Genomic DNA, 19,966 nt, shown 5'->3' with positions numbered 1-19,966 from the left:
TGCTCAGTGTCCGTCTACACCACGGGGAGGTAGGCCACAACTACGCATGTATCGCAACCTCCCTGGTTTACCAGCTCTTACTGCCCTAATATCAGAGCAAAAAAAAGATAATAATAAAAAATAAATAAATAAAGAAAAAAATAATAATAATAAAAAAAAAAAAAAAAATATATATATATATATATATATACACACCTATCTAAGAAAATAATAAAAACTAGATAATAAAATCCTGTCCATCGGGCAGCCCAAACCCAGGAAACCAGCAAAAATGAATAAATAAATAAATACAAATTAAAAGTGAGGAAAAAAAAAAAAGTAATAATAAAATAAAATAAAATTAAGAAAAAATAAAAAAATAAAAATAATAAATAGATAAGAATAAAAGTAAATAAATAAATATAAAATTGAAGATAAAAAAAAAAAAAAAAAAAAATATATATATATATATCTGATCCCGCACTGGCCAAAAGCCAGTGCCAGCAGGGGTCTAGGAAGGCTGGGAGGTATTCCGTAGTTGAGTGTGAAGACATCTCCGGCGATCAAATGCATGACGAGCAAATTCTTGCAGGGACTGGAAGTTTTCTGTGGTGCTCAGGAAGTCCAGCTCATTTCCGGGGACAGTGATACTGGTGGAGAGAAGGTTCTGTCGAAGATCTTGGTATTGATGGCAGTGGTATAAATTATGTTCCCAGTCTTCTGGGTCGCCACAAGAACAGAGAGGTGATTCAGCAAGGTTGAAAGTTGCAAGTTTGGCATTAAGGGAGCCATGACCAGAGTGTAAGTAGAGAGTGTACAGACCAGGATGAAACCAATTCTGAGTGGACTCTAACGTGCCAAAGGTGACGTTAGGGATGAACTTTAAAGTAACAAGACCCTAGAGGTAGCGGAACATTTTTCTTGCCAGCTCTGCATCAAAATATTCCAACAGCGTCTTTTCTCTGCCTTGGGATCCACAGTGTCATCGATGGTAATGCCAAGAAATGTGACACGGACAGCGTGCCTAATGTAGAAGCACAGGCCTCGATACATAAGAAAGAGATCGAGGGGCAGACAGCCGTTAAGGACCTGCAAAGCAGGAGTAGACACAATCCTACAGGCCCTGCACATTGCTAAAAGCATTTTACGTTGAATTCTGTGAAGTTTATTCCGTACTGAAACCTTCTTTACATGCCAGAACCAGGCGGCCGTGCCATAGGAACAAATTGGTAGAAACACAGCTTTGTAATATAACCGTAGAGAACGAGAATTAAGACCCCAAGATTGTTTAGAGAGACGCAGAAGTGAGAAGGTAAGTTTTTTGACTATCTCTGAGAGATCTTCCAAGTGTTTAGTAAATGTAAGTTTACTATCAATGATCAGACCAAGAAATTTTAGAGAAGAAACCATGGAAAGTGATTTGTTTTGAAATTTTACAACAGGTGGCCTTGAAATATTAAGCGAACCCTTAACCAGCATCATTTTAGTTTTCGATGAGGATATGGATAACTTATTTGTGGTGGACCATTGAGAGAGATCTGACATGACTAAGTTGGCAGTGCTTTCAAGGGAGGCACGGGAATTGCCCTGGATCAGCAGGATGATATCGCCTGCATAGGCCAGTTTGGAAGTATAAGGAATAGTTTTAAGGAGCCATTCGTCAAGAACGATGTTCCAGACAAGTGGTCCAAGAACAGAGCCTTGGGGACAGCCCCTAGTGACAGAGCGGGAGATAGAGTTAGATCCAGAAATAACAGAAACTGTACGGTTTTCAAAATAACTATGTCCACTGAAAAATGAGACAAAAAATCAGAGAATAGGAGAATACTTAGACACACTAAAGCGAACCTCCTCGCACCCATCAAGAAATTACGCCGATATAAAGAGAGTCCCAAGAGGAAAATAAACAATAGCGACTTCGAGGAAAACCAAAGAGCCTTCTACAGTAGTATCGGACAAGACGGGAAAGATGGCAACAGACCACTCGAGCAGAAGACGATTGCGGAGTTCTATAGAAACAAATGGAGCAGTGAAGTCGAGCTCCCTGGATATAAATAGAACGGTAGAAAACAAAGGACGTACAAGACATGACAGAATGTGATATTCGGGAGGAGGCAGTACAACAGTCGATCAGGAAGTCCCACAACCGGCGAGTCCCAGCAATAGATAACTTCCACAACTACCGGTACAATAAGCTCACTTGCACGCAGAAGCACCTAGTAGGGCAGTTTACCCAGATGACAAGGCACCCAAAGACACTCTCAGAGTTTCTAACTCAAAGGATCACATGCTTGAAGGTCAAAGATCAAAATACAAGAAACTCGGCGAAATACAGGCCGATCACCTGCTCCCAACGATGTACACGATCCTGACCAGATGCATAATTAAGAAGATATCAGACCACTTGGAGGACCAGAACATCGTGGCCGAACAGCAGAAGGGATGCAAGCAGCAATTAATCGTTGATACCATAGTTATAGAATAAGCCTACAAGAAGCACCACAACCTGTATTCGACCCACTTCGATTATCGCAAGGTGTTCTTTCTCCGTGCCTCATACCTGGCTAACAGAGACGCTGAAGATCTACAAAGTCAATCCGAAGCGACAAACTTCCTAGAATAAACAAGACGAAATGGAGTACTACCATCAAGGTTGAGAATATCACAACCAGAACGATCCCCATCAGAAGAGGAATCTTTCAGGGGGATGTTCTGAGCCCACTGTAGTTCTGTTTAGCACTCAACCAGCTATCCGCCATGCTTAACGACATCAGGTATGGATATACCCTCACAGAAGGAAAGAAAACCTGCACACCCTTCCACTTGATGCACATGCATGACATCAAGCTCTACGCAGCAACCGAGAAGCAACTCCAATAGTTACTACGGATCACCGAAGGATTCAGCAATGATATCAGGATGGAATTTGGACTAAACAAATACAAGCTCCACGGACTGCATCAGGGGAAATTAGTCAGCCAAAATTACCAGCTGCAGACTGGCAAAGAGATCAAAGTCAATAACGGGGAAAAGAACTGCGCACCTGGGGATGATGCAGGCTCAGCAGTAAGAACACAAGGAGGTCAAGACCTGCCTGACCAAAAAATACCATTAGAGACTCAGAAGTCTGCTCAAAGGAACGGAGAGAACACAGTAAAATCCACACGCATCTATGCAATAACAGAGCTAATATACTCATTCGGGATCATAAATTGGACTAACACTGAGCTAGAGGATATCATGAGAAAGACAAGGACAATGATGACTAAGAGGGGCCAACATCACCTGATTTGAATCGGTTGCTGTCTGGTATACCTGAAGTGAAATGACCAGGAGTGCTCTATCGAAAGGTTTGAGAAGGCAGGAAGAGAATGGTATCGATCTAATTTTGCTTAACTACGTGGTGAAAGTTATTTTAAAAGTATCATTATGGTATATGAAGTTCTGTGCAGTGAAAATCGTGATCATGGTTGAAGATGTCCAGGAAACGATCCGGTATAAAGTGTCTAGGTTGAACTGTTAGGAGTGTTTTGCAGTCGGTAAATTGAAAAATGGCTGTTTAAGTTTAAAGCGTGTTCCATTTGGTCGTTGATAGTCACCGTTTTCAGCCAGTTAAAAATAGCTCACGATTCTCCTTATACTCTTGCCAGTTGCTTATTTCTAATGGAATATCGTCCCAAAATGACTTGCTATGTTGGTGCATTCACCAGAATTGGTGAGGTACACTGCAAAATCAAGATCACATTATTCAGAGAATGGTTAGGTTTTTGCGTGTTAAGCGTCGAAGCAACCAAGGCTATGAGATGTCAATATATTGCATCCGTAAGTTGCCCGTGTTTTTAGTCAGTTTGCTGGATGAAAAACACGAATTTCTGTGATAAATTCAGGGATTTCCAAGAGATAAATGATGTAGCCATGACACATCTTTCTGTAAAAAGACATTTGGGAACGATGTAGTCATCTCTGGCTTTTCCAGTGAGACTGCAACTGCTAGTTAGACATCGAGGATATTTTGGAAAATGAGTAGGCTGCAAGTTCTATGGTGGCCTGTGGCTCTTCGCAAATTATCTGCGATAATGTGCGCAGAGGCTGTAGACTGCGTTCGGCTGGCTCTACAATAGTGTCCTGCAAGCTGGAATTTTGTTTTCATTGCGTGTTTGGATATCTGTGCTATATCTGAACGTGCTAATTAACAACTTATTGTTAAAGGTTAACAATTTAACTCTCCACCGATTTCTTTAAAGCTCACAGCTTCTCTTTTCCGTGCAAGGAGTTGAGCATTTTCCCATATTTAGCTGCGATCCTTCAGCTCAAAATATTTAGGTCAATACACAGTAGAAAGAAGGATTAACAGTATACTGGCCACTTGGGACTAAGGACGTACCAATGCAATCGGATTAAATAGGTGGTGGTAAACTTACTAACTGTCGCATGTGGTAGGATGGGAATCAACAGCCTCCCTACGAATAAGTTATCTCTCATCGTAAGCTGCGGCTCATGTCAGCTGTCCCAGAAGAGATATCATTGCGTGTTCAGAGACTGGATTCATGGTCTCTATTTCTAAGGTCGCTGCGCAGATAAACAGAAAAGAGAAATACATACCTATTCTGGAAATACTGTAAAGATTGTGTATACTTGAAGGTTCCACCTTTAGGACCCAATGCTTTAACAAACTCTCTAACCTATACTTCACATTTGTAGTCTTCTTTGATCTAAACAGAGTGTGAAGGAATCGACGGATGTACACTGAGTGATCACTGAATTATGACCACCCCTATGAAAACTGAATGCGATCCGTTGACTACGTGAGGTACGAGAGTGCGGAGTTAGTCGACTTACGTAGCATAGATAAGGTGTCAGTGATTCAGTATGTCGTAAAATTCCGAGCGTGATGGGTAAAAGGAAGGATTTATCGGACTTTGATAAAGGACAGATTGTGGGTGCTCAACAAGATGGTGCCTCGATTTCCCAAACGGGTAAACTGGTGGGGTGTTCGAGAGCCACCGTTGTTAAAGTGTACCGGGACTGGCGTCAGAATGGTCAAACAACGACCCGACGGCAAAACTGCAAAGGTCAATGTTAGAGGTGAACGCCGGGTCCGACGACTCGTACAGGCGAACAGGCGCTGCATTATTGAAGAATTGACTACCCAATATAACATGGGCCAACCCGGAATAATATCTGGCTTGACCATGCGTCGCACGCTCGCACGTATGGGCTACACCAGTAGATGACCCATACGGCATCCTCTCCTAACCAAGGTTCATCGGCGTAAAAGACTCGCCTGGTGCAAAGAGCATGCAAGTTGGACGTTAGAAGACTTAGAAGAAGGTATGCTGGTCGGATGAGTCACGTTATTTACTCCACACCGTGGAAGGTCGTGTACGGATTTAGCATCAATAACATGAGGGTTTTGATCCATCATGCATGGTATCAAAAGTGCAGACCGGTGGAGACGGTTGTATGGTGTGAGGCATGTTTCACTTGCAGGAACTTGGACCCCTGGTGCATGTGGAACAACGTATCACTGTCGTCAACTGCTTGCTGACTGTATACACCCCGCTATGTTACACTTTTTCCCGAATGGCGATGGTGTCTTCCAAGATGACAATGCGCCGAGCCATCGGGCACTTGTTGTGCAGGAATGGTTTGAGTAACACAGTTTTGACTTCCAGCATATCGATTAGCCTCCGAACTCCAGCGATATCAATCCCAAAGAACACTTGTGAGACACTATGGAAAGGCATATCAGGCGTCTGGATACACCAATCACCTTAGACCGGGGTTCGAGCCCGTCACCACCAAATACGGAGGATGCGGAAAGGTCAGGGAATGACCACCGCATATTCCCGGAGCAATATGGTCTTAGTTGCTGATGCTCCTGAAAACCAAATAACAATAACAACACCAATCACTTCCATACCTGCACTGCTGAACGCATTACACAGCTTGGTTGGCCATACCTCCCGAACGCTTCCGACATCTTGTTGAATCAATGCCACGTCGGACAGCTGCTGTACTGATGGCAAAGGGAGGACCTACGAAGTATTAGGTAGGTGGTCATAATTCAGTGATCACTCAGTGTATATGCCAATTGTGAAGCAACACAGCTTTTAAACTTTTGCTTGAAAACTTGTTTTATTAGTCAAAATCGACATGAAAATATCGTCTGTGACTAATACATGTCACAGGATTGGTATAGTCATACATTCCAAATTGGGCACCCTCATGGCCTGATCTTTTCCGGATCTTAGAATTTTTCTGATTTCGAGTGGTCATAAAAAATGCGAACACCGTATTTCTGTGCCGCAACTTAATGTGCATAATACTTACAAGTGTAGCCTTTATTTCTTAAGAGAGAAAGGTAATGTACAATACACAGAATAAATAATATATAGTAAAAATAAAATTAAATATTTGCCCTTCCAAAATATACCACACTATACCATATCTTTTGCAATAGAAAATAATTGGCCCCGAGGAGAAATCTTCACTTCTCACAATCAATTATAACTCGCAGCTTTGACGGATGGACAATCCAGGAGCTAAATTCCCCCATGATGTAGTGGCTTTACCACTAACCACTCGTTTGGAGAAAGTTAAGTTCAAATCCTGTCGGAAAATGGAGGAATTCGATTAGGACTAAATAGTCGATCTCACGCTGAGGAAATATGGTTTCTCTGCAATTTATTCCGGGTTTTTAAATCAATACAGCACCGTATTGATTGGCCCTAGAACGCACACTTGTACAAAATACGCACACTTGTACAAAATAACCAACAACAGAAGTAAAACTGCTGATTCTCAGTGGTTTCCTGGATTTTCTCATTTTTCTAAACACAGCAGGAAAATAGGTGGTCAGATTTGGAAGATTCGGCTGCGAACGAACTTCGAAAAAACAAACTTTCAGTTGCTGCCAAAATATTGACAGTAGAAAACAACCAATGCTGCTGTTAGATGCAGCACACAAAATACATTTAACAAACAGTTAAATATAAACAAGCGTTTTTTGTTTTATTTTTTCCTTCTTTTGAAGAAAGGGAAATGAATTTCACAGAAGACATGAAATTATTGCTGTCACTGTATCACATCCTTTTTTACCTTAACTCATCTTAATAAAAGCGATTTTTTTTATTAATTTAATAACTACTTTAGGGATAGACCACACGATCTCTCGCGTCCAACTGGATTCCTCCCACTTCCTCATTTTTGTGCTTTGAGGAATTCTTTGCCCTATAATTTATTCCAGCACTAACCTCGGAGCGCTTTTCTGCCTACTTCAAAGAGCCGAACAGCGATTTACTAGATGGTATGGCCTTACGCCAGAATCACGTGACTCAACCTCCACAAAATTTCTCAAAGACCAAATTTTTGCTAAATTAATTCTTAAAACCTTTTTTGCATCTCCAGTTGCTTTGTGGTGCTTATTACTGTTTATTAGAAGGAATGCTTTGTATTTTACTGTGCGTGGGAGCCGGAGTTGTGACCACTGAAAATGATTTTTGTGGAAACAATACAAAAAATAAAATACTGACATTAAAAACGTCTTACAGAGATATTTTTATGTAATATCTACATGGTTTTAGAGGATATCCAAGAATAATATTCAATGTTTCACCAATACTAAAACAAATCAGATACGTTATAGCCATGTTGGTATTTGGTCGGACGTAGAACTTGAAGGGCTGGAAGTAATGAGCACTAAGACAGACACGTGACAGCCGGAAATCGAGAAAAAAAATTGTGGTGGACTCAATGATGCGCATTCCAACGTGTCGAAGTCTGTACGATTACACCAGTCCACCAAAATGCATTTTTATCATCTTCTTTCGCACTTTTACTTCGTCCATTAAAAAAAATGAATCCAACCTTCAAAAATGAGACAAAATGAAAATATATAATGAATATCCTTTAAATCACTTAGGATTCATTAGTATCCTTACGCATATGTGAAACTGTTGTTCTTTTTTAATGGATTGTTTGTAAATTTATGGACGGTTGGCAACCCTGACCTACTTGCACAAAACATAACGGAACTTCAAAATTTATTACAAGCTGAGAGTATTAGCTCTGCATTCTAAAACGTAACTAATGAAAAAAAAAGTGTTTTTTTCCTTGTAAATACATAGAACACAAGGTTTTATTTCCATAACCAATAAAAAATAAGAACGCTTACCAAAAAATGCTTTTTTCTGTGCGTTGCTTTTGCAGAACTCTTGATTAAATTCGCAATTTTTAAAGCATCATTCTCTATTCTAACAACACCTAAGATCTTCAAGTGATCCCAGAACTCGTTCGTCTGAAGACAAGGAAAAAAAACAATCAGAAATATAATTTGAGGGGGGGTCAAGGGTCATTTTTGCTCTGTCATTCTGCCGTAATTAGCATATTTTTATTATTACTTATTTTTAAATATTGTTTCAACGTTTTAGGGCAATGAAACTTTGATTTTTTTGTTTTACCTAAGAAATCCCCAATCTTTGAGAGGATTGGACACCAGGCCTCTCCAAATGAATTGCAATTACCGAAATCACTTGTAGATAAGGGTTAATTCACGTAGCCCGTAAGACCAGATATCAATGTGGCATTTATGCCACTTTTTTTATTTAATACTTTGTTGTTAAACTTGACTGACTTATGCCACATGTCCTTTTAAGCAATCTTGATAATTACGTAAATCGTGCCACCAATCTCCGAAAAGATTCGAACACAGAAGAAGCGCTAAAATAATTTTCATATTTGAACACAAGAAATGAACTTCTTTGGTTCAATGAACACTAGAATTAATAATGAATCTCAAAAACATTTTAATTATCTTGAAAAAAATTATACAAAGATATTATAACACAAAAAAATACGGTTGGGTCTTTAAAACTTACGACTGTACTTTTCAGTCAAGCTGATTCAACAGCAATAATTAGTCGAATACAGTAATATAGGCTATAATTAATATATACAGAATACAGGGAAGGCATCTTATATACAGGCACACAGATTTATGTACACAAATAGTGTTACAAGAAACATAGAAAAATATGTTGTTATCTTCGCTATATTTACAGCACATTTCACAAAAATGAACAGAACACTTTTCTAGCACCCGAAATGTTTTTTTTTTTTTTGTTTTTTTAATCCATTATTTGGATAAGACAGTTTTAAATAAAAACAATATAAGTGGCACATAATTGAGAATTCAGTACTGGATTAAAAAACAAAGATTGATGAAGCAATCATAAGTACAGTTATAAAACAGTAAATACAATCGAATATAATTCGATTATCTGTGAGTGAATGTTTAGTTATGAGTCAGACAAGTAGGCTGGGCTTAGTATACTTGTTGAATGAACTATAAAATAATAAACTCTCTAAAATGTACAATAATTAAGAGTATAAATTTGGTTTGTCCATAAAATAAAGGTTCCTAAACAGCAATTCGTCTGTTTTGTGACTCATTACGAAGGAATATAAAAACTATTATTTAAGAATAATATATGGATAGTGTGTATCACTGAAGATGTACTTAAGAAAATTTGTGAATATCTTAGAAAAGCAAAGAAACTGCATCTTTGCAAGTGCACGTGCCACCATGTTTTCATCATAAACCTTTCTAATTTATGAAAATGCTACAACACGCTTCATTTCGAAACTACCGTCTGGTTTTAAATAGTGGCATGAAAGATAAATTGTATTTATTAGCTTTGGCCAGCAAGCTATTGGAGTTTTTTTTTTAATCCAAATGAGATTCTCTTTGTAATTGTAAACTTAAGTTATGGAATATGCTACCTAACCCAGTCATGGCATTTTTAAATATTCACATACAGATGGCAGCACTGGACCAAACTGCTAATCAGTAATATTTCGTAAGCAGATAAATATTAGCCCTAAATTGGCAATGACACATTCACAGATTGATGGCTTAGTACCAAAAAAAGTCCAGAGGTGCTGAAATCCTATGAAAACAAAAGTATTTAAATAAAGCATATGGCACTGTTGAAATTGCTGGCTACATACTCCATCGCATACAATTAGCCATTAACTAACAAAATTATATTCTTTATTTTATAAACTCCTCTGGCCTTTAGTCATTCCGGAGTATAAACAGAAAACAGTCAGCTCCTAAATATTCTCTCAAATAACGCGAGAATATTCATAACAGGTTTTATTGACTAGTTGATCGTCAGAATGAGTTAGTTCATATAAGTATATAAGCCAGTACGTAGCCTATACTGATACATACAGTATGGCGTTCTTAACACTAATTTGAAACCTTTTACCACATACATGGTATTTGGTGAAACCAATGTAGAATGATAAAAGCAAAACGAAGAAGCACTGAGATAGAGAGCTCCTTAATTCCCGTCTCCCTATAGTGATGGATCCAGGTTGTTTTTCTAGAGGGGACGATGTAACCAAGATGATGTACATAATTTAAAATTAATCACGAATTTAGCTTTAATTTATCTCGAATTTTTGACCAACCTTTATGTGCAACTTCACATAATAAAAACACAGTATTTTTTCCAATTTACTTAACCTTTAGGGTGCGGCAATTGTCTCCTCCTGGATCCACCACTTCCTACTCCTTCTTACATTTTGGCCATTTCTATAAGTGGTACTTTCAAATGGGAAAACTACTCCAAGATACAATGTGGTTTAAATGAAACTTTGCAGTATTTAATGTCGTTCGTCATCTGTTTATTCGCGCGTGTGTGTGGGAGGATGTGAGTACATTTTTTCCTAGAAAGTACTTTAACACGATATCCGGTTGAATGTGTATTACTGAAATAAATATTCTACATTTTTAAAAGGGAAAAAAATTTGTCTTAGTTGCTATACAGCAATTTCTGTGTTCGATAAATCAAATAGAAATGAAAATCGACTCAGATTTAAAATGAAAACATCAGGAATCGCTGAATAAATTTATTTATAATTGCATAAAAGCAAATCGAAAATTTTGAAAATTGATTGATTAACCCGAACGTCATATACTCTTTTAAATATATTGCTACAGATAGGGCCGCAAACTTTGATATGTCATTTAACAGAAGATGGACGGTGGATATTATTGAAAAAAAATATATAGTAAATAAATAACAGAACTATCGAAAACATAATTCCACCATTACAAATTGCACTACAGAGATTAGTAAGCAGCATTACTCAATGCCAGATTTAGGGCATTTTTAGATGATCTAAAATAAGGTCGCGAAGGCTTCTGGATCAAAGGAAATTCTGTTAGTCTGGGATCTTTGCGATTTAGGTCCCTGGAGCAAGTGTGCCACTGAATCTCGATAAATTCGGCCTTTGTATGAATATATCAAATAAGCATTAATACTTCGGGAAAGAATGTTCTGTTTTTCAGAAAAACCTCAGCGGAATAAGAAACGAGTAAAAACACTAAGAAATGCGAGAAAAGGGTCGAAAATTTATTTTCTACTTTGCTTTTATTTAAGACCTATTTTATGTGAAGTGTGATGAGCTGTTAGAATAAAAGGGGGGAAATGTTGGTAATCATTTACGAACAGATGACCTATCATTTGAAATAAATTATCAAAAAACTCACATGATATACATTTTCTTCTCACTTCGACATAAGTATCAGAATTTATGTATTTAGGAAGAATTTCAGAATAAGTGTTTTCCTCTTGAAGTTCGTGGAAGAAATTTAAATGACTTAAGAATGACACTACAATGAGCATTCCTGCACTGTCAACAAATTGTTGACAGTGCAGGAATTTGATTCAAATATACTGTATTTGTTTTTGTCTTTGAAGTGACAACTGGTGTATATTTTAAACCATTTTTCCTGAAAGTGAAAACCAGATGGAAAGAGGGACAGGTGGCGAGGCCTGGGTTTTCATTATGATCTCAAAACAAAGCTTAAAAAAATTTGGAAGCACACAGGGCCTCATTCTCTTCACCCCTTTCTATAGAAACCAAACAATCGGATCTGTCGAAAAGACAAAGAGTACTGTTTTCCATTCTGTGTTGTAAACTTTTGGATGGAACCAATGTTTAGTACCATATGGTTCTGGAAAAGCTTTCGGACCATATTTGGTAGGAGTGTCCCACTGTTTGGAGGAGTGGGGATCACAACAATGCTACAGTTCACTTCCCCCTATCGTACACTCGGGTTTTCACGACATGATAACATTCGTTTTTATAGCATCTCCCATACAATTCAGATCTTTTATCGTATCCTGTCTAACAGAAATGCTTTTGGACAGCGATTAAAATCATATATGGAGGCTATTAAAGCAGAACTAAGGAACAATAGGATAAGTACATCTCAGAAAATTGAAGGTACTGGTACTGGAAAAAAGAGCAACAACTGGATAACTGAATAAGTAAGTTTTCATGTTTTACTCTCAGTTATTCTTGTACACCCCTAATATGAAGAAGAAGAAGAAAAAAAAGAGACGAAAGGCGCCACGCAGAGAAAAAATGGATGAAAATCCAACCGAGATTAACTCGGTTGGATTTTCTTTAGGTGAAGTAGGTCTTTCCCATTAGACTTATTTTTAGATGACGTTAAAATTATTTTCCTTAATGTTCATGTTTGTTTGTTGTAGGGTTTTAGGCGCGCATCGGCAACGAAGCCCATATTGCGCCATATATGTTGTCTGTAAATTGTGTGTTCTATGGTCGATTTTCTGGTTGGTGGACGAAAAAACTGAGTTTCCGGAAGAAAAACCCATGCTACCCTCGTCTGAAGACGACTAACTCACCTACGTTGTAAAAGAGGCCCATTAAAATTCCTCACGTCATTGACAGGATTCGAACTTGTCTTTTCCACCGCTGGGGAGGATGGCAATTCTACCAAATGTGCTACGCACGAGGGCTTAATGTTCCTCATGGAGGAAAAACTCTTGTATTAGAAAATAGCTATAGGGCAGTCAATAAATCGCTGAAATCTTTTATGTATAAGTATAGTACGATCAGACTACTATATCTGTGGACGTTTTCAGAATTACATACACTTGCAATGACAGCACTTCGTATAAAAGTAGTTCAAGTTAAAAAATATTAAAAAGACAACTCTTGTAGTAATTAATACCGCAAATATTCTAAGCAGGTTACTTAGCAGTTATAGAAAGCTCATTTAGAAAAATATCCTTCGATTCATCAATTTGTGTGAATCTTAATTTACAAATAGTAAAAATACGAATCAACTCGCATTATTTTTAATGCAAGAGATAAAAAAATATTTAATTTAACAAAAATACGTGTAATTATATCGCAGAACTTCGTTTAGTTAATTTCGTTTTTATTTTTTCCAGTTGATTTAGTTTAAAAATAATATACTGGGAATGGCGAAAATTAACTTCGCTATTAAAATACAGTAAACGTAATTTCATTTAAAGATACCTTTTCACTTTGTATGAAAAATGCTTTCGTTCACATTTAAGAAAACTATTTTATTTTATTCTTTTATTACGTTCCTTAAACTGTAATGTTGCAATGTAACCCGATGAAATTAGAGAGCTCTAATAAATTAAAAACAAGTACAGCACAGTGCAGGTTGAGGGCAGGGGGGAAGCACAAATAAGAGTTCATGAAATATCAAAAACTCACAAGAATATATCTGATTATAAAAAAATTATATATCAAGCAGTTCAGACACATTAACTTCAGATTTGTCAAGTTTTAATGGCTGAAGTGGAGATGGCATCGACCAAATGCATTTCTTGCGTACATTATTTTTACTCTCTATTTGTGTGGTGCCTACTGAGTGAGTAATTTCAGCCTGAAGAAAATGTCCATGAATCGTAGTTAATATGTTAAACCTTCATCGTGTTATAAAAATGTTTCTATTAAACATTGAAGTGTTTTTCAGACAAATCTGATGGGATTTTTCTAATTGCACCTTTTACGTTGTTTCGTTTTTAGATATAAAATCATCTAGATGTCTGTTAAAGCCAAGAATGGAAGATAACGGTTTTTTTTGTGGGGAGGGGTCATTTTAAGGTCCTTGCAAATCTAACTGCTCATCTGAGAACTTCCTTTTAGTCTAGCTGCAAAGATTTTAATTCATAAGTGTATAGCAGATCTCGAATTCATCGTATTGCTTGGTTACTAATATCTGTTATTTGGAGATGCGATATACAGTACCACTGTCATGAATATCGCCATGTTTCTATAACATGATACTAAAATTCCAAATTTTTACCACCATCCACAAAGGGATTTCAGTTATTCCACTGCTCCCCAATCTACTGAAATATGGTTGTTGATTCTGCTCAGTCGAAAAGTAATGTGGTAAAAACGTTCCTATTTTACACTTCTTCAAAATGACTACACCTTCACAGTTTGACCTTTTTCTATCAACAGTGTAATAATACATTATAAGACTGCTAACATATATTTAACCAAACAAAAAACACTTATTTCCAGACCATCAGTTCTAAAGCAGCAAATTTTTGACTTCTCCGAGTATGGAGAAAACGATTCAATTAACATTGAACCATTTCGAGTATACTATAATAATATCAAAATACAAATTTTAATTACTCTTTCATTTGATTTCACCATAATGTCTATAACTTAGTCAGATCCTTATTTATTGTTATTAAGGCTAATATTACCCATGAAGTTATTTTTCTTTTTTAAAACTACAGCTACAGTATATCATCACATTACAAATAAAATAACCTTACCTCTCTTAAGCAAGTAACATACATATATAGATCTTTAAAATACGATTTATTTTTAAATATTACCATTTATCAACAATATATGGAAAAGTATTTGTACTCCATGTCTCTTTTGCTTGAAGAAAAATATGTGAATAATTTGAGTCTGAGATTCTGATTTCTCTGTTTTAGGATGTTCGGAGGATTAATTATGGACACCTTTTTTTCAGAAGAAGAAAATAATTGATTTCTTTAAAATCTACGTTGTTTATTGTACGATGTGCTGATCATCCTCCTGCCACGGAAGTTTATAATGTATAACTTTCAAAGGCTGCTCTGTCCATTTTTCTCTTCGCCATATTAAAAACTCATCGTAAGCATTCCACATTGTTCTTCTTACACAGATTACATGTGTGGAATACACTTTTTGAAGCTCTGCAAATTCACCCACATCGTACACCTTGAAGAGGCTTCTTTTTAATGAATCTTAAACGTATTCATTTCATTTGCATCGAGTTAAAAACAAAACTTATGACACTACATCACTGCACGTGCTTGCAACAGCGAGAAGGGACAGGCTGTTATTTGTACTATGGCTCGAGGAATCCGTCGAAATCAATTCACAAGAGGCATTTCTCGGGGAGTTTTCATTCACAGTTTCTCCTGGATGCGGCTCTTTTTTAATCTTTTGTTTCAAGTGCACTTTGGCATGTCTTTTCTTCTCATCACTTCGAGCGAATTTTCGGCCGCAAGTATCACAGGAAAATGGCTTTTCACCTGTGTGAGTTCGTATATGAGTTGTAAGGTGATCGCTCCTACTAAAAGAACGCATACATATTCGACACTGAAATGGCTTCTGACCTGTGTGGATGCGAATATGCCTGGTCAGTTCGTCGCTTCTAGAAAACCTTCTGTCACATAAATTAAAAGGACACGCATAAGGACGTTCATGCAAAGGTGTCTTACTCGGTCGATTGGGATACTTCCGTGGTTTAAGAGGCAACTGTTTCATGGGAATTGAATTGTCCTGGTAAGCGTTATTCAACAACCCATGTCCTTTGTTCATAGACTGGTCGAATTCACCCACGGAAATTTGGGAATCTTGCAAAGGCTCTTGGTCTGATAGGACAGCAGACGTATGGATAAGTGAGATACTTCCTGAATAGTCGGGAAGTTTGGTGGATTGAAAACCAGGCCATTGGTACTTGCACACCATTTGCGGTACTCGCGAGAAACCGGTATCATCAGAGATTGAAGTCAGAGGTGTATATCCAGAAGGCGAAGCACCACAACTGTTATACGTAGGCTGTTGTTTGACGGCGAAAGATGAGACGTCGTAATGAGGGTGGACTTCCTGGTGAAGTGGAGAATTTTTCATATGCGGTGGAGTTGTATTTTCCACGCGAACAGCAGCGTCGTGGTGAGAGGAAGGAGACAGCTGAATGCCTGAAGAGTGGTGCGGTGGAGGCGATCCTGTTGGACTTGAAGCGGTGTGGATTAGTGGCACTGCAGTCGGGCTGGTTGGACTAAGGATATTCAAGAAAGGAGTGTATACCGGAGGTTTGCTTTCAGAATTTACCGGCTGTGATGAAGAAACAGAGGTTGCAGAAGTGGTAAAGCTGCCACGATAACTTATCCTCTGGGGAGAAGTAATGGTGTGATTGGTATGGTGAGGTGCGGAATTTGAGAAAATAATTCTGTCCGTTTTCTCTTGTAAAAGTACGCTTGCCTCGGCTGAAAAGAAAGGAAGAAGCAAAAAACTGAAATTAATAAAAGATACATGGAGAATACAATAAAGTAGCTAAAGAAAATAATCTGAAATTGAAATAACTTCTCTTTATTTTTATATAAATATATATTTATATCTTAAATTATAAATATACTATAAATTAACAAAATACAAATACATGTAATAAGGTGTACGTTTTATATATAATTGCTATTCTTTATGTCTCTTCCCTCATACATTGCGCTGACTATTTTTGATGAATCCAATCAGAATAGAAATAATATGGAAGCGGCCGCACTCAGACACTATTAGCGTCTGGGTGGGGCCACTATCACGCAGTGTCGGGAGCGGCAACAAAATGAACATTGAGGGAAAGTTGGCAATTTCTTATCTACATCCAGGAGCTCAGAAGAATGCTAGTGGGAGAGTACGTAAGTGGAAGAAAATTGGCCATGCCGAAATTGAATATCGACCATTTTGACAGTAAGAGATGTTCGAAAAAAATTCAGAAACTTATAGAAGCAACTGTCAAAGTGCATATTGTATACAGAGCGTTGCACCAGCAGAGGTACTAAGGAAGGGTTGCAGCCCACAATCCCTTAATTGCGAAAACTAATGCAGAAAGGTGAAATGATATCATGGTCGAAAGAATCGGCTTCTGAAGAAGATAAAATGATTCTCTGGAGGGATGAAGGAAGACTTTTGATGTAGTGCTCAGTCAGAATATGTTTTGAAGAAGAATGCATGTCCTAGTTCTGAAGCATAATGACGTTACAATCTAACGGTTTGAATTTTCTCGTGGTATGTTTTTCGGCTGATGGTTTCTTTTGGTAGAAAACCATCAGCCAAACCACCTTGTAAAAGGATCCATATTGTGGCATCATAGAAACGCCGTTCTTCCAACACTGACGTGATTGTATGGCGCAGAGCTATCCTCCTTGACAGTATAGTGGTTTCACCACTTGCCACTGGTTTGAAGAGGTCTAGATTAGAGTCTGGAAGAATATCTAACGTCCTTTTCAATAGAGACTGTAGCTAGCCAATCTCAGGCGGATGGAGTAGGAGGTTCTCCGTAAGTCTAGCACTCAACCCGTTTTCCACCATGCCCAACAGCAGCAAGTATGGATATAACCTCAAGGATGGATGGAAAAACCTGTACGCCCTCACTCATCTGATGTACATAGATGACATCAAGCTCTACTCGGCAAGCGAGAAGCAACTCCAACAGCTACTCCGGATCACCGAAGAATTCAACAAGATCAGGATGGAATTTGGTCTAGACAAATGCAAGACCCACGGATTGCATCAAGGAAAATTAGTCGGCCAAAACTACCAGCTGGAGACGGGTAAAAAATCCAAGCCATGACAGAAGAAGAGACCTACAAATACCTGGGGATGATGCCGGCTCAGCAGTATCAGCACAAGGAAATCAAAGCTTGCCTGACCGAAAAATACCACCAGAGACTCAGAAGCCTGCTGAAAGTAAAGCTGAATGTGGGGAACACAGTTCAAGCCATAAACACCTATGTAGTCCCAGTGCTAGCATACTCCTTTGGGATCATAGATTGAACTAACACCGAGATGGAGGATATCATGACAAGGGTAATAATGAACAAGAGCGGCCAACACCACCTGATGTCAGCCGTGGAGAGACTGACAATAGCTCGGAATGAGGGAGGAAGGGGCCTGATAGACCTCATCGTGCAACAAAAAACAGCGATAGCAAACCTGTAGGATTACTTCCAGAAAAACACAGCAGCACTCTACCAGGCCATAAGGAAGAGAGAGAGGGAGACAAGCGGTATGCTCCACCCAACTTAAGCGAAGAGTACCTTCCCACCCAGATGGCATAAACGAAGCTAGAAAGATGGGCAAAGAAGGCACTCCATGGAAGACACTACACTGACCTCCATCAGATTCACATAGATAAAATGGCTTCCAATGCATGGCTCACGAGAGGGACGCTCTTCCCCGAGACCGAAGGATTCATTCTCGCCATACAAGACCAGGTAATCAACAGAAACTATAGAAAATACATCGCCAAGGAGCCCTGAGTGTCAGATGGCACATGTCGACAATGCCGCCTGGTCTCAAGAAACGATCCAACATATCACCGCGGAAAGCAAGACGATCATTCAGACTGAGTACACTCGTAGACACTATCAGGTCGCCAGGATAATACGTCAGAAGCTAACAAGGAATTATCAGTTTATTAAAGAACGTGTGCCATATTGCAAGTAAGAACCCCAGGCAGTACTAGAGACCCCAACCCAAAAGCTGTACTGCAGTTCCACCCCATGACGGGTATTGCTGCCCGTCATGGGGTGGAATCTCAAATGGACAATACAATCCCATACAGCAGACCAGACATAGCTCCTGTCGACAAGAAGGAAAAGGCTACTTATCTGATTGACATAGTGGTGCCCAACGCTGGCAACCTTCAGAAAACATATGAGGAGAAATATCAAGGAATACAGGAATCTAAGACTGGAGATCAAAGAGATGTGGCATATGCAACAAGTAACGACCATCCCGATCATCGTGTCAACCACATTATGGTGCATAACAATCTAGCAGCAAAAGGTCTTCCAGAGAACACCTACAAGGAACTCCGGAAAGTCACAATCCTGAACACCTGTAGGACAGTTAGAGAGTTCCTCACCAACCACAACACCAAGCATAACCACCCTGTGTACTTGGTAGCAATACCTGTCACGGGGTTGAACCCCAAATCAAGGAGAAATAATATGAGAGCAAAAATAATAATAACTAGAGGGCTTTGCCCCAGCTCATCAACCCCCGCGCATGCTTTTCTATGTAAAATGTAGAGGTATGACGAAGCAAGTCAAATCTTTTCTACGTAAAAGATATACCTGTCGACACGCACTGATCGATATCTAACTAGGAAATGACCTATATAATTATTTACCTGTGCATTTGTAGTGACAATTGCCCTGCCCACTCGTACTACGTGACCGGCATCCCTCTTCTCCCATTGGCTACCCCACCATGCAGCATTCTCAAAGTAGAATAAATATCATTATGTAATTACCTGTGTTTACATAAGTCACTTAGGAATAGGCATTTTGCTTCGGGTTCCATAATGCATGAGGAATATTGTTGCATCCGAAAGAGCAGAACTAAAATATTTACAAACTATGCAAATATTTAAAACATTTACAAAATAAACAATTTACAAATATACAAACCATATCGGTAAGATGGGTCTCTTCTTATTAATATACAAAAAACGTTACAATGGAACATCAAATGATGCCGGGTGTTGTCGTGTATTAGACAGAATTAGGTGCACGAGGTTGGTGAACGTTATGGAGGTAGTTGTCTTTAAAAGCGACGAACGATGGCAATTGCAAGATTGGCCTATTTATAGGCCAATGGAATTAATCTTGCAATTCAGAACTTAATACTTTAGAATCGTAATTTGCAAATTGTAATTGTAATATTGGTAATTGTAATTGTAATATTGGTAATTATAATTGTAACTGTAATATTCTAAAATCGGCAGAACACTTTAAATATATATATATAATATTGTTTTTTCTCTTCTTTTTGATAAAAATCCATTTTTTATATGAAAGTCTAGTTCGATATCATGCTAAAACTG

The 19,966-nt window shown here is 38.3% G+C and overlaps 1 protein-coding gene across 1 annotated transcript in view; it reads right to left on the bottom strand.

Moving 5' to 3' along the window:
* Positions 1-14,681: 14,681 nt before the first annotated feature.
* Positions 14,682-19,966, bottom strand: part of LOC150083308 (uncharacterized) — a 67,613-nt gene continuing 62,328 nt past the window's right edge. The window contains exon 2 of the mRNA XM_090377964.1: positions 14,682-16,346. Within this exon, the coding sequence (XP_090234090.1) occupies positions 15,142-16,346 (1,205 nt within the window). The 3' untranslated portion in view covers positions 14,682-15,141. The remainder of the gene's footprint in view (positions 16,347-19,966) is intronic.

Source organism: Mastigoproctus giganteus, chromosome 7 (assembly GCF_048544385.1).
Source record: "Mastigoproctus giganteus isolate SK-2022 chromosome 7, ASM4854438v1, whole genome shotgun sequence".
NCBI lineage: Eukaryota > Metazoa > Arthropoda > Arachnida > Uropygi > Thelyphonidae > Mastigoproctus > Mastigoproctus giganteus.
Note: the sequence above shows the minus strand (reverse complement) of the source record. Positions and strands in the feature narration are given on the sequence as shown.